Genomic DNA, 12,033 nt, shown 5'->3' with positions numbered 1-12,033 from the left:
ATGCATTCTAGCTAGTGTGTACTCATTCTCTAACTTCACAGCTTACAAGAAAATCCCATTTGGAAAATATGTAATACATCACTCAGAGGCCTCACTTCTGCTTGTTCATAGGATTGAGCACCAATACGGCAAAGCACTTTGTACTTAAGTACAAGTACTTTACTTCAATAACAATATACTCATTTAGTTTCAAGTAAAAAAAATTAGGAAAAAAACTCCAAAGAAAAAGAAGGTGTCTAAGGTTTTGGTTTTTGTCCTGGTTTCGGCTGGAATAGAGTTAATTTTCTTCCTGATGACTAACTATTGCTTATCTTAGGAATACTCAAAAATTATTATTAACTGATAAGAGTCTTCATAGCCCGATAAAAGTCGTTATAGCCTGATAAGAATCAAGGTTCATTACAGACTGATGAGAGTTGTTATTCTAAATAAAAAGTACTAAGATAAAATTGGTGGGAGAATCAGCAAAAGGGATGAAAAGAAAAAGAAACAACTGATAAGCCTTAGGTTGTTGCATAAATGGGAAGTGTATAAATATGGACAACTGGTACACTGAGGTGTGCTAGCTTTGAGGACTTACCCCCTAGCACCCCTTTTTGCGCAAAACGGATAATAAACAAATATCTCGACTCAGTGTGTGAATTGGTCACTGCACACCAGGTATCAGACCCCGCTTTTTGGGACAACATTCCTAGTAGCGGGTATAGTGCTGTGTTTTGGATTTAGGATGAGAATAACGTTGATAACACAATGATGTTTTAGTTGTTGCTAAGTAGTGCTTACACTAGTCAAGGACTTTTCAGCTTCCCATGCTCTGCCAGGTGCACAAGAAGCTGGGAGGGGGCACAGCCAGGACAGCTGACCCAACTGGCCAAAGGGCTATTCCATACCATATGACGTCATGCTCAGTATATAAAGCTGGGGGGATGTGCTGGGCATCGGTCAGCGGGTGGCGAGCAATTGCATCATGCATCACTTGCTTTGTATAATATTATTACTGCTACTACTACTATTTTACTTTATTTTATTTCAGTTATTAACCTGTTCTTATCTCAACCCACGAGTTTGCTGACTTTCACCCTTCCAATTCTCTCACCCATCCCACTGGGGGGAGGGGGGGGAGTAAGCGAGCAGCTGTGTGGTGTTTAGTTGCTGGCTGGGGTTCAACCACAACAGGTTGGTTTTTTTTGCATTTGCATTTGCAGAGGTCGTCCCCACCTTGATTTCAGTTGTTCTGAACTGCTAAGAGATTAGAAGGCTCATTCAGATGCAAATTTTATGAACTGGCATAGTTCTGTAGTAGTCTATATTTACTAATGAAGAATTGTGTGAAATTGAATGAAGGTTGATTAAACGCTCCTTTAAAACAAACTTTAAAAATAATGAAAATATACATAGCACTTAAGTGAAGCTAGTACTATTATTTTTTCTTTAACCTGTCACAAATTCACAATACTCATAACAAATCCAAGTATTTTAGAAAAGACTCAAATATATTTATAATAATGTCTCTCTTTTAAAATGCAAATCTTTTACAAAGCATGAAGCACTGATATAAAATGAATACTTAGCAAATTAGTAATTTTCATATGAAGTTTCAGAGCAAAAAACCTAAACATACTGGTATGCAGTAGTAAAATTCAGTCAATTTCTAACCACTATTAAATGTTTGACATCAGCATGAAACCAATACCAACCCACTGCAAGATTATTACAGCTATTATGACTGGCAATAGCAGAACAAGAGAATTGTCATGACAGAGAAATGCTGGTTGTACAGGGCCATAAAGTAACTACAGAAATGCTGTTTACTTTATACTGATACCTGCGAATATAGATAAAAGCTCCTGAATTAAATTGACAGAAAGGAAACTACTCCGTAGGGAATTTTTCGCAATGTGATTGGTACACGCAATTACAATTGCGGAAAAACCAACAGAAATATCGAGGAAAATTTTGTGAAGTGCCCAAAGGAACGGGATGGTATTGGCTGTGCGGAGAGCAAGCCCTTAAAGTACTACCTCCCTGGTGGACAGGTTCTTGTACGTTAGGGGTAGTGTCCCCAGACATTAAAGTAATAACACATCTCCATGGAATGGGGTAATTAAATCCCCAATTGGAAAACAAAAAAGAGCAATGGATAATCCATTGATTACTCGGTCTACTACCTTTCACTCATTTGTAAGATGGTTAATCCCAGCGTTAGGAGTCAGTGAATTGGAAAAAGCAATAGTAAACATATCAGGAGTCATTGAGAAAATCGGGAATGCCACATCTGATGCTATAAAAGCTTTACAAGAAGAAACTACCAAGCTTTCGAAAGTTGCATTACAAAACAGGATGGCTTTAGACATGATGTTGGCTTTCCATGGAGGAGTATGTGCGGTAGTAAATTCAAGCTGCTGTACATACGTTGATGAAAGTGGAAGGATATCAGAAGATTTAAAAATCATACATGACCAAACAACAATCTTACATGAAGTAACTAAAGGTAATACCTCTTTTGGGTTTGAAGAGATTTGGAATACTCTCACTTCTTGGTTACCTAATTGGTTATGGCTGAAGAGATTATTTTTATTAATGATTTTTATTATTGTAGTTTGCATTCCTGCCTGCATAATGATCCAATGTTGTAATTGCTGTACAAGATAGAAGGACTTTGTATAGTGAGGACTGTAGCATATAAGCTACAAGCCCTCAAAAGAAAAGGAGGGATTGATACCTGCGAATATAGATAGAAGCTCCTGAAGACTCACCTTTAGCAAACAAAAGCAAATCTTTGTGAATAGTTAAGACACTTCTAAGATAAGAAGCTCCTGAATACTCCCCTTTAGACAGCTAGGCCTTGGGAGAGCAGATATGCGGAGCCATGAGGATAAGAAAGTTGCAAGGTGACCATTTAGACCAGAAGAATCCGACCTTGAAGGACATAGTATGCGTGATCCCAGAACTGAGTTTGCACAGAAGTAAAGGTCAGTCAGCGAACACAGTGAAGAAGACTACGAGCCTTCATCTGAAGACCCCCAAAGACCACCTAAAGACCACCACGGAAGATGATTGCGCATGCGGATCGGACATTTACATATGTTAATAAGTTCCAGGAAATCTCATGTTTATGTAGACGAATTCTCAGAAATCCTATGAATATGTATATTTTCATAGTATAAAATTACTGAAAGCCTATCAAGCCTTCGGAGCACTTATGGTGGAATTATCCCCAGTGCTGCCCGGCGCCGCAATAAAGAATGCCTGCTTTCTAAAACTCCAAAATTAAGTTTTAGAGAGTGAATTATTTTGCCGCTTTCCGGTAACAGATTTTGGCACCCCAGGTGGGACACTGCTCTTGAACATCGACGGATCCAAGGGATCGTAGGACCTCCGGCCGGCACCGAGGGATTCTCGGGGAGAACCTCCATCCCCGGACTGAAGAGTTCTGAGCAAGGACCATCAATAAGGTAAAGGCATTCTTTCAGTATTATTTTCTGTTGCCTGCGCTTCAGTCCTGGCGAAAGCTGCGCAGGGTTGGGCTGTATCCCTGGGGCAAAGGGAAAGTACCCTTTGATCAAAATTGAAGGATAGGTCTCCTTCCTGAAACCAAGGCTCCGGAGTTTGTCTGATCTGCGAATTTGAATGCTGGATACAGGTTGCGACTGTAATTGGGTGCTTTTGTGTGTTTGTTGCCCTAAGTGTTTGTAATTGTGTGTTGTTGTTGTAAAAGCTTGGTTTAAATTGTTTTGTGCCTTGTTTTTAAAATGGGAACTGGGACTTCTAAAGGGGAAGAGGATCTTAAAGAAATCTCCTCTTGGGTGCGTTTTACACAATTGGAAGCAAATAGCAGGACCCCCGGGAGGAGTCGCAAAGAAAGCTGATCTAATCAAATATTGTAATCAGTGGTGGCCATTGTATAAGCTGGAGGATGGAGAAAAGTGGCCGGTTAATGGAACTTTGAATTATGATACTTTGTTGCAATTGATGTTACTTTTAAGACAGGAAGGAAAGTGGGATGAAGTATTGTATGCGGATATGTTTTTCACTTTGCGTTCACACCCCGAATGGCAGAAGAAGTGCGGGATAAATTTGGCTCCCTCAGATCTTTTGGTGCTAGCATTGGAAAAAGAGTAAGAGCAATGGAAAAGGGAAAGGTTTGAAAAGATGTTGTGCTACTTGTAGTATTGGACAGAGGTGTTTAAAATTAGTTCAGGATGAGCCAGAGGATGACCCAGAAATGTTGGCTGCTCCCGGGTTGAGACAGAGATTGCAGAACGATAAACCTGAGCCCCTTGAAGCGGGCAACTCCGAGAACAGAAAGACAGAAGCGACTCCGGTAGCTGAGAGAACTCGTAGTCGGCAGGGAGCAGTGCTGCAAGCTCCATTGAGACAGGCTGTTGGAAATGAAGGACCGGTGATTGCGAGGGTGCCGTTTTCATAGGGATCAGGTGAAAGAAAAATATGATGCTCGGTTGATAGCAGCTTTAGAAGGATTGCAAGTAAGTAGAGGAGGATTTTGAGGAGGTAGAAATGGAGTCTGAGGAAGAGGACGAGTTAGAGGACTTCCTAATCCTACAGTGGGGAGAAATCAATGTGCTTATTGTAGACAGGAGGGACACTGGAAAGCGAACTGCCCTTCCTGACAGGGAATGGAAGGAACAGGTTCCGTTTTGAGAACAATAAATGCAGTTAACAATGAGGAATGAAGGGGACCGGAGGTATCTTCCCCAGCAGAACCTCTGGTCCAAGATTTAAGAGCTATTAACCAAATTGCTCAGGATATTCATCCAGTAGTTGCAAACCCATACACTTTACTGACAACGATAAATGAAAACCAAGAATGGTTCACAGTTACAGATTTGAAAGATGCCTTTTTCTGCATACCTCTCGATCAAGAAAGTCAAAATATATTTGCCTTCGAGTGGGAAAATCCGGAAACTGGTCGTAAATCACAGTACACTTGGACAGTGTTGCCACAGGGATTCAAAAATAGTCCTACAATATTTGGAAATCAATTAGCCAAAGAATTGGAAACCTGGAAAAGAGGATACAAGACAGGGACTGTGTTGCAGTATGTCGATGATATTCTAATTGCAGCTGTAACCCGAGAAGAATGCTTACAATTAACAATTGATCTTTTGAATTTTCTGGGAATGAATGGTTACCGAGTTTCAAAAGAAAAGGCTCAAGTCGTTCGAGAATCTGTCAGGTATCTGGGATTTGAACTTTTGAAAGGACAAAGAAGACTGAGCACAGAAAGGAAGGAAGCTGTCTGTCAACTTCCGGAGCCCCAGAATGCATGTGAGCTGCGGACCTTCCTGGGAATGGTGGGGTGGTGCAGGCTGTGGATTGCAGACTATGGACTTATTGTGAAACCTTTATATGAGCTACTGAAAACTTCACCGCCTGGATGTTTGGAATGGGACGACAGCACCAGAAATGCTTTCAAACGAATAAAAAGAACTCTGATGAAAGCACCAGCTTTAGGACTTCCTGATCCAACTAAAACTTTTGAATTGTTCGTTCATGAGCGACAAGCTATAGCTCTGGGAGTGCTCTCTCAGATGCTAGGAGGCAACAGACGCGCTGTGGCCTATTTCTCCAAGCAATTGGACCATACCAGCAAAGGATGGCCAGGTTGTCTGAGAGCTGTAGCCGCTACTGTGCTGTTAATTCAAGAAGCCCGGAAACTGACACTGGGACAGAAAATGACTGTTTTTGTACCACACATGGTACTCACTGTCCTGGACCAAAAAGGTGGGCACTGGTTGTCTCCGAGCCGGATGTTGAAGTACCAGATAGCACTTCTTGAACAAGATGATGCAGTAGTAAACCCAGCAGTTTTCCTGTCATCTCGACAACTGGAAGAAGAAGAACCCACGCATGATTGTTTACAGACCATCGAGGAAGTGTATTCCAGCCGACCTGACCTGAAAGACACCCCTCTGGAAAACCCAGACTGGGAGCTATATTCGGACGGGAGCAGCTTTGTGAAAGAAGGGATCCGGATGTCGGGATATGCCGTGACCACAGTGGATACTGTTGTAGAAGCAGAAGCTCTCCAATCAAAAACGTCAGCCCAGAAAGCAGAACGGATTGCACTAACCAGAGCTTTAGAATTAAGTGAAGGAAAGCGAGTGAATGTATGAACCGATTCCAAATATGCATTTGGAGTATTACACGCACACGGAGCGATTTGGAAAGAAAGGGGACTATTGTCATCTCAAGGGACTGGAATTAAACATGGGGAGCAGATTCTAAAGTTATTCGAAAGTGTACAGAAACCAAAAGAAGTAGCTGTTATGCACTGCAAAGCTCACCAAACCGGCCGCACCCCACAAGAAAGAGGCAATCAATTGCCGATTTGACCGCTCATAAGGCTGCGGAAAAGGGTAAAGGAATATTGGCAATAATACCTGAAAAGAGAATAGAATTAGGAGAATCTCCTAACTATGACAGTCAGGACAGAAACTTAATTGAACCATTAAGAGCTGAGATACAGAAAAATGGATGGGCTGTTACTCCTGCGGGGCAGGTAATTCTAACCCCAATTTTGATGCATGAAATAGTAAAGAAAGAACATAATAGTGTTCATTGGGGAACCGAGAATTTACTGAAACATCTACAAAAGTCAGCGGTGAGTCGTAATATGGTAGAAATTATAAGGTCCGTAGTTGAAAGGTGTGAAACATGTCTTAGAAGTAATCCAAAGACAGAATAAAATTCAGTTTGGATCCACAAAAACAGGAACTACTCCAGGAGAGCACTGGCAGATAGATTTCACTGAACTGCCAAGAAAAGGAGGGTTAAAATACCTGTTAGTATTGGTGGATACTTTTACAGGATGGCCTGAAGCCTTCCCGTGTCGCACCAACAAGGCCAGGGAAGTTGTCAAAATCTTACTTAAAGAAATAATACCGCGATCTGGTGTTCCTTTAGGGATTTCCTCTGATAGGGGGCCACATTTTGTTGCAGACATCGTCCAACTAGTAAGTAGAGTATTACAAATAACATGGGAGCTGCGTGCCCCCTATCGCCCACAATCTAGTGGACGGGTTGAGCGCATGAATCAGACCTTAAAACTGCAATTGAGTAAAATTTGCCAAGAAACCTCAATGACTTGGATACAAGCACTTCCACTTGCTCTACTGAGAATTAGAGTTCAGCCTAAGGGAAAACATCGGTTAAGCCCTTATGAGCTGTTGTATGGGAGACCGTACCAAATTCCTAAATTACCAGAAGAATTAAACATCAGAGGTGAAACAGATTTACAGAAGTATCTAATATCCCTAGGGACAGTGATACAAGAAATGAAAAAGAATGTGATGATTGTAAACAAATCTCTGAATCTTGATTCCCCAGTACATCTGTTCCAGCCCAGAGATTGGGTATACCTGAAGTCGTGGACCGGAGAACCCCTGCAAGAAAAGTGGAAAGGACCATTTCAGGTTTTACTGACAACATACACAGCCATAAAACTAGATAAGAAAGGGCCCTGGATTCATTACTCAAGAGTCAAAAAGGCTCCTGAACCATGGACTTCCGAGGAGACAGCTCCTCTCAAGCTCGTTTTCAAACGACAACTTTAGTTTTTGTGTTATTGATAAGTTCAGAAGTGTTTGGGCAGAAACTAGGAAGTCCATGGCATGAGAATGTTCATGTGCAATTAGTAGCGGAAGTAGCTTCAGCTATTAATGCAAGCAAATGTTGGATTTGTGCTAGATTCCCAAAGCATAGTACTCAGTCCGATGTAACACTAATTGGCCTACCAATTCCTTTCAATACCACTTGGAATAATCTTTGGGACAGTCCAAAAGTTTATTTTAAAGCTCGGAATAATAATCCACAAGTTTGGAAAATCCAAACTCCCCAATTGACAGACAAGGTTAAGTGCATTACTGACCGGAATTCAGAACAAAAAGGAAACTACTCCGTAGGGAATTTTTCGCAATGTGATTGGTACACGCAATTACAATTGCGGAAAAACCAACAGAAATATCGAGGAAAATTTTGTGAAGTGCCCAAAGGAACGGGATGGTATTGGCTGTGCGGAGAGCAAGCCCTTAAAGTACTACCTCCCTGGTGGACAGGTTCTTGTACGTTAGGGGTAGTGTCCCCAGACATTAAAGTAATAACACATCTCCATGGAATGGGGTAATTAAATCCCCAATTGGAAAACAAAAAAGAGCAATGGATAATCCATTGATTACTCGGTCTACTACCTTTCACTCATTTGTAAGATGGTTAATCCCAGCGTTAGGAGTCAGTGAATTGGAAAAAGCAATAGTAAACATATCAGGAGTCATTGAGAAAATCGGGAATGCCACATCTGATGCTATAAAAGCTTTACAAGAAGAAACTACCAAGCTTTCGAAAGTTGCATTACAAAACAGGATGGCTTTAGACATGATGTTGGCTTTCCATGGAGGAGTATGTGCGGTAGTAAATTCAAGCTGCTGTACATACGTTGATGAAAGTGGAAGGATATCAGAAGATTTAAAAATCATACATGACCAAACAACAATCTTACATGAAGTAACTAAAGGTAATACCTCTTTTGGGTTTGAAGAGATTTGGAATACTCTCACTTCTTGGTTACCTAATTGGTTATGGCTGAAGAGATTATTTTTATTAATGATTTTTATTATTGTAGTTTGCATTCCTGCCTGCATAATGATCCAATGTTGTAATTGCTGTACAAGATAGAAGGACTTTGTATAGTGAGGACTGTAGCATATAAGCTACAAGCCCTCAAAAGAAAAGGAGGGATTGATACCTGCGAATATAGATAGAAGCTCCTGAAGACTCACCTTTAGCAAACAAAAGCAAATCTTTGTGAATAGTTAAGACACTTCTAAGATAAGAAGCTCCTGAATACTCCCCTTTAGACAGCTAGGCCTTGGGAGAGCAGATATGCGGAGCCATGAGGATAAGAAAGTTGCAAGGTGACCATTTAGACCAGAACAAACCGACCTTGAAGGACATAGTATACGTGATCCCAGAACTGAGTTTGTGCAGAAGTAAAGGTCAGTCAGACTACGAGCCTTCATCTGAAGACCCCCAAAGACCACCTAAAGACCACCACGGAAGATGATTGTGCATGCGGATCGGACATTTACATATGTTAATAAGTTCCAGGAAATCTCATGTTTATGTAGACGAATTCTCAGAAATCCTATGAATATGTATATCTTCATAGTATAAAATTACTGAAAGCCTATCAAGCCTTCGGAGCACTTATGGTGGAATTATCCCCAGTGCTGCCCGGCGCCGCAATAAAGAATGCCTGCTTTCTAAAACTCCAAAATTAAGTTTTAGAGAGTGAATTATTTTGCCGCTTTCTGGTAACAATACTGTGTAGAAAAATCTTAATAAATTCAGCAACAGAACTACTAGAGTATTTCTCTTTCCTTTTTATTTAGATACAACAAAAAGAAAACACTAGAAGGTAAAAAATTTGGGTTGGAAAAAATACTGAAAATAGAATATTTAAGGAAATTATAGTAATCAGAAACTGTGAGGTGTTTTTACCTCTTTTACAGCATTGTTGAAACAAGTATTGGAATACCATCTTTAAAAGGATGTTAAAAAACCTGGAGGGAAAAAAGCAAAGAAATTAACAAGACTGGAGAAACTCACAAGAGACAAAGGGTATAGTTTGTTTAGCTTAGCAAAAAAAAAAAAAAAAAATTACAAGTACCTTCGTGAAGGTACCTTCATGAACACTGAATACAAAAATGTTTTTTATCTAACAGACACATAAATCAAGAAGAAATGGATAGAGGCTTAAGTCAAGCAAATTCAAATGAAAGGAACATATTTAACTGTATTTATTATTAACCACTGTAACCAGTTTCCAGGGGAAACAGGAAATTCTCAAACTTTCGAGGCCTTCAAAGTAAAATTAGATGACTCTGGAAGATATTCTTTAATCAAAACTATGTTTTAGCCATTGGGCTTAACAAAGAGATAAGATAGATGCAAGGCCTAGGCATATATACTTACTTGTTCCATACCCCTTCACTGTTCTACACGTGAATGGGCAAAATGCTATAGATTTGGGGCAAATTGAAAGTCCAGAAGGAAAGTGGGAAACAAATGGAACGCTATCGTTTTAGCAGAATTACAGCTTTAAGCACTTGCACCGTAGCCATCTCAGTGGGTGTAGGGGATGGAGATCCACACGGCAGCAAAGACGCAAGGGCTGTTGATGCATTAGAAACCACAGAAGCGACTAAGAACAGTCACATAGGAATTAGGGCTTCTCCCCCAAAAAAGGCGGCAGGAGCAATAGTCCAACTGAAGTGCATCTACACCAATGCATGCAGCATGGGCAACAAACAGGAGGGGCTGGAAGCTGTTGTGCAGCAGGAAAACTATGATATAGTTGCAACCACAGAAACATGGTGGGATGACTCACACAACTGGAGTGCTGCAATGGACGGCTATAAACTCTTCAGAAGGGATAGGCAAGGAAGAAGAGGCAGTAAAGTAGCCCTGTATGTTAGGGACTGTTTTGATTGTCTAGAGCTTAATGCTGGTGATGATAGGGTTGAGTGTTTATGGGTAAGAATCAGGTGGAAGGCCAACAAGGCAGATATCATGGTGGGAGTCTGTTATAGACTACCCAACCAGGACAAAGAGGCAGACGAAATATTCTATAAGCAGCTGGGAGAAGTCTCCCGATTGCTAGCCCTTGTTCTCATGGGGGACTTCAACTTACCAGATGCCTGCTGGAAATACAATACAGCGGAGAGGAGACAGTCTAGGAAGTTCCTGGAGTGTGTGGAAGATGATAACTTCCTGACACAGCTGGTGAGGGAGCCAACTAGGGAAGGAGCCCCGCTGGACCTCTTGTTTGTGAACAGAGAAGGCCTGGTGGGTGATGTGATGGTCGGAGGCCATCTTCGTCATAGCAATCATGAAATGATAGAGTTTTCGATTCTTGGAGAAGTAGGGAGGGGGGGTCAGCAGAACTGCTACCTTGGACGTCTGGAGGGCAGACTTTGGCCAGTTCAGGAGCCTGGTTGACAGAGACCCTTTGGAGGCAGTCCTGAAGGGAAAAGGAGTCCAGGAAGGCTGGACATTCTTCAAGAAGGAAATCTTAAAGGCGCAGGAGCAGTCCGTCCCCATGTGCCGAAAGACGAGCCGGCAGGGGAGAAGACCAGCCTGGCTGAACAGAGAGCTTTGGCTGGAACTCAGGGAAAAAAAAGGAGAGTTTATGACCTTTGGAAGAAGGGGCAGGCAACTCAGGAGGACTACAAAGATGTCGTGAGGCTATGCAGGGAGAAAATTAGAAGGGCCAAAGCCCAACTAGAACTTAATTAGGCTACTACATTCTCCTGGAGAAACTGGTTGCTCATGGCTTGGACAGGCATACTCTTCTCTGGGTAAAAAACTGGCTGGATGGCCGGGCCCAAAGAGGTGTGGTGAATGGAGTTAAATCCATTTGGCGGCCGGTCACAAGTGGTGTTCCCCAGGGCTCAGTACTGGGGCCAGTCCTGTTCAATATCTTTATCAATGATCTGGATGAGGGGATCAAGTGCACCCTCAGTAAGCCTGCAGATGACACCAAGCTGGGCGGGAGTGATGATGTGCCTGAGGGCAGAAAGGCCCTACAGAGGGATCTGACCAGGCTGGAGCGATGGGCCGAGGCCAATTGTATGAGGTTCAACAAGGCTAAGTGCCAGATCCTGCACCTGGGCCACAACAACCCCATGCAACGCTACAGACTTGGGGAGGAGTGGCTAGAGAGTTGCCTGGCGGAAAAGGACCTGGGGGTGCTGGTTGACAGCCGCCTGAACATGAGCCAGCAGTGTGCCCAGGTGGCCAAGAGGGCCAATGGCATCCTGGCTTGTATCAGGAATAGTGTGGCCAGCAGGACCAGGGAGGTGATAGTGCCCCTGTACTCGGCACTGGTGAGGCCGCACCTTGAGTACTGTGTTCCCTTTTGGGCCCCTCACTATAAGAAAGAACATTGAGGTGCTTGAGCGCATCCAAAGAAGAACAATGAAGCTGGTGAAGGGTCTAGAGCACAAGTCTTAC

General features: G+C 42.2%; 2 protein-coding genes across 6 annotated transcripts in view; one reads left to right on the top strand and one right to left on the bottom strand.

The window, feature by feature from the left end:
- LOC148054102 (E3 ubiquitin-protein ligase UHRF2-like) overlaps positions 1–12,033 on the bottom strand; it is a 162,431-nt gene that overhangs the window by 22,422 nt on the left and 127,976 nt on the right. The window lies entirely within an intron of this gene.
- LOC148054103 (syncytin-2-like) lies at positions 7,523–8,694 on the top strand. Its single transcript, XM_087770958.1, is given in 2 exon segments — positions 7,523–8,137; positions 8,140–8,694. Coding segments are annotated over 2 exon segments (1,170 nt in total).

This window comes from Nipponia nippon, unplaced genomic scaffold (genome assembly GCF_047370975.1).
Source record: "Nipponia nippon isolate SJK-2023a ecotype South Korea unplaced genomic scaffold, ASM4737097v1 scaffold_34, whole genome shotgun sequence".
In the NCBI taxonomy this organism is placed as follows: Eukaryota; Metazoa; Chordata; class Aves; order Pelecaniformes; family Threskiornithidae; genus Nipponia; species Nipponia nippon.
The sequence above is the reverse complement of the archived record's forward strand: the minus strand, read 5'-3'. Positions and strand labels throughout refer to the sequence as shown.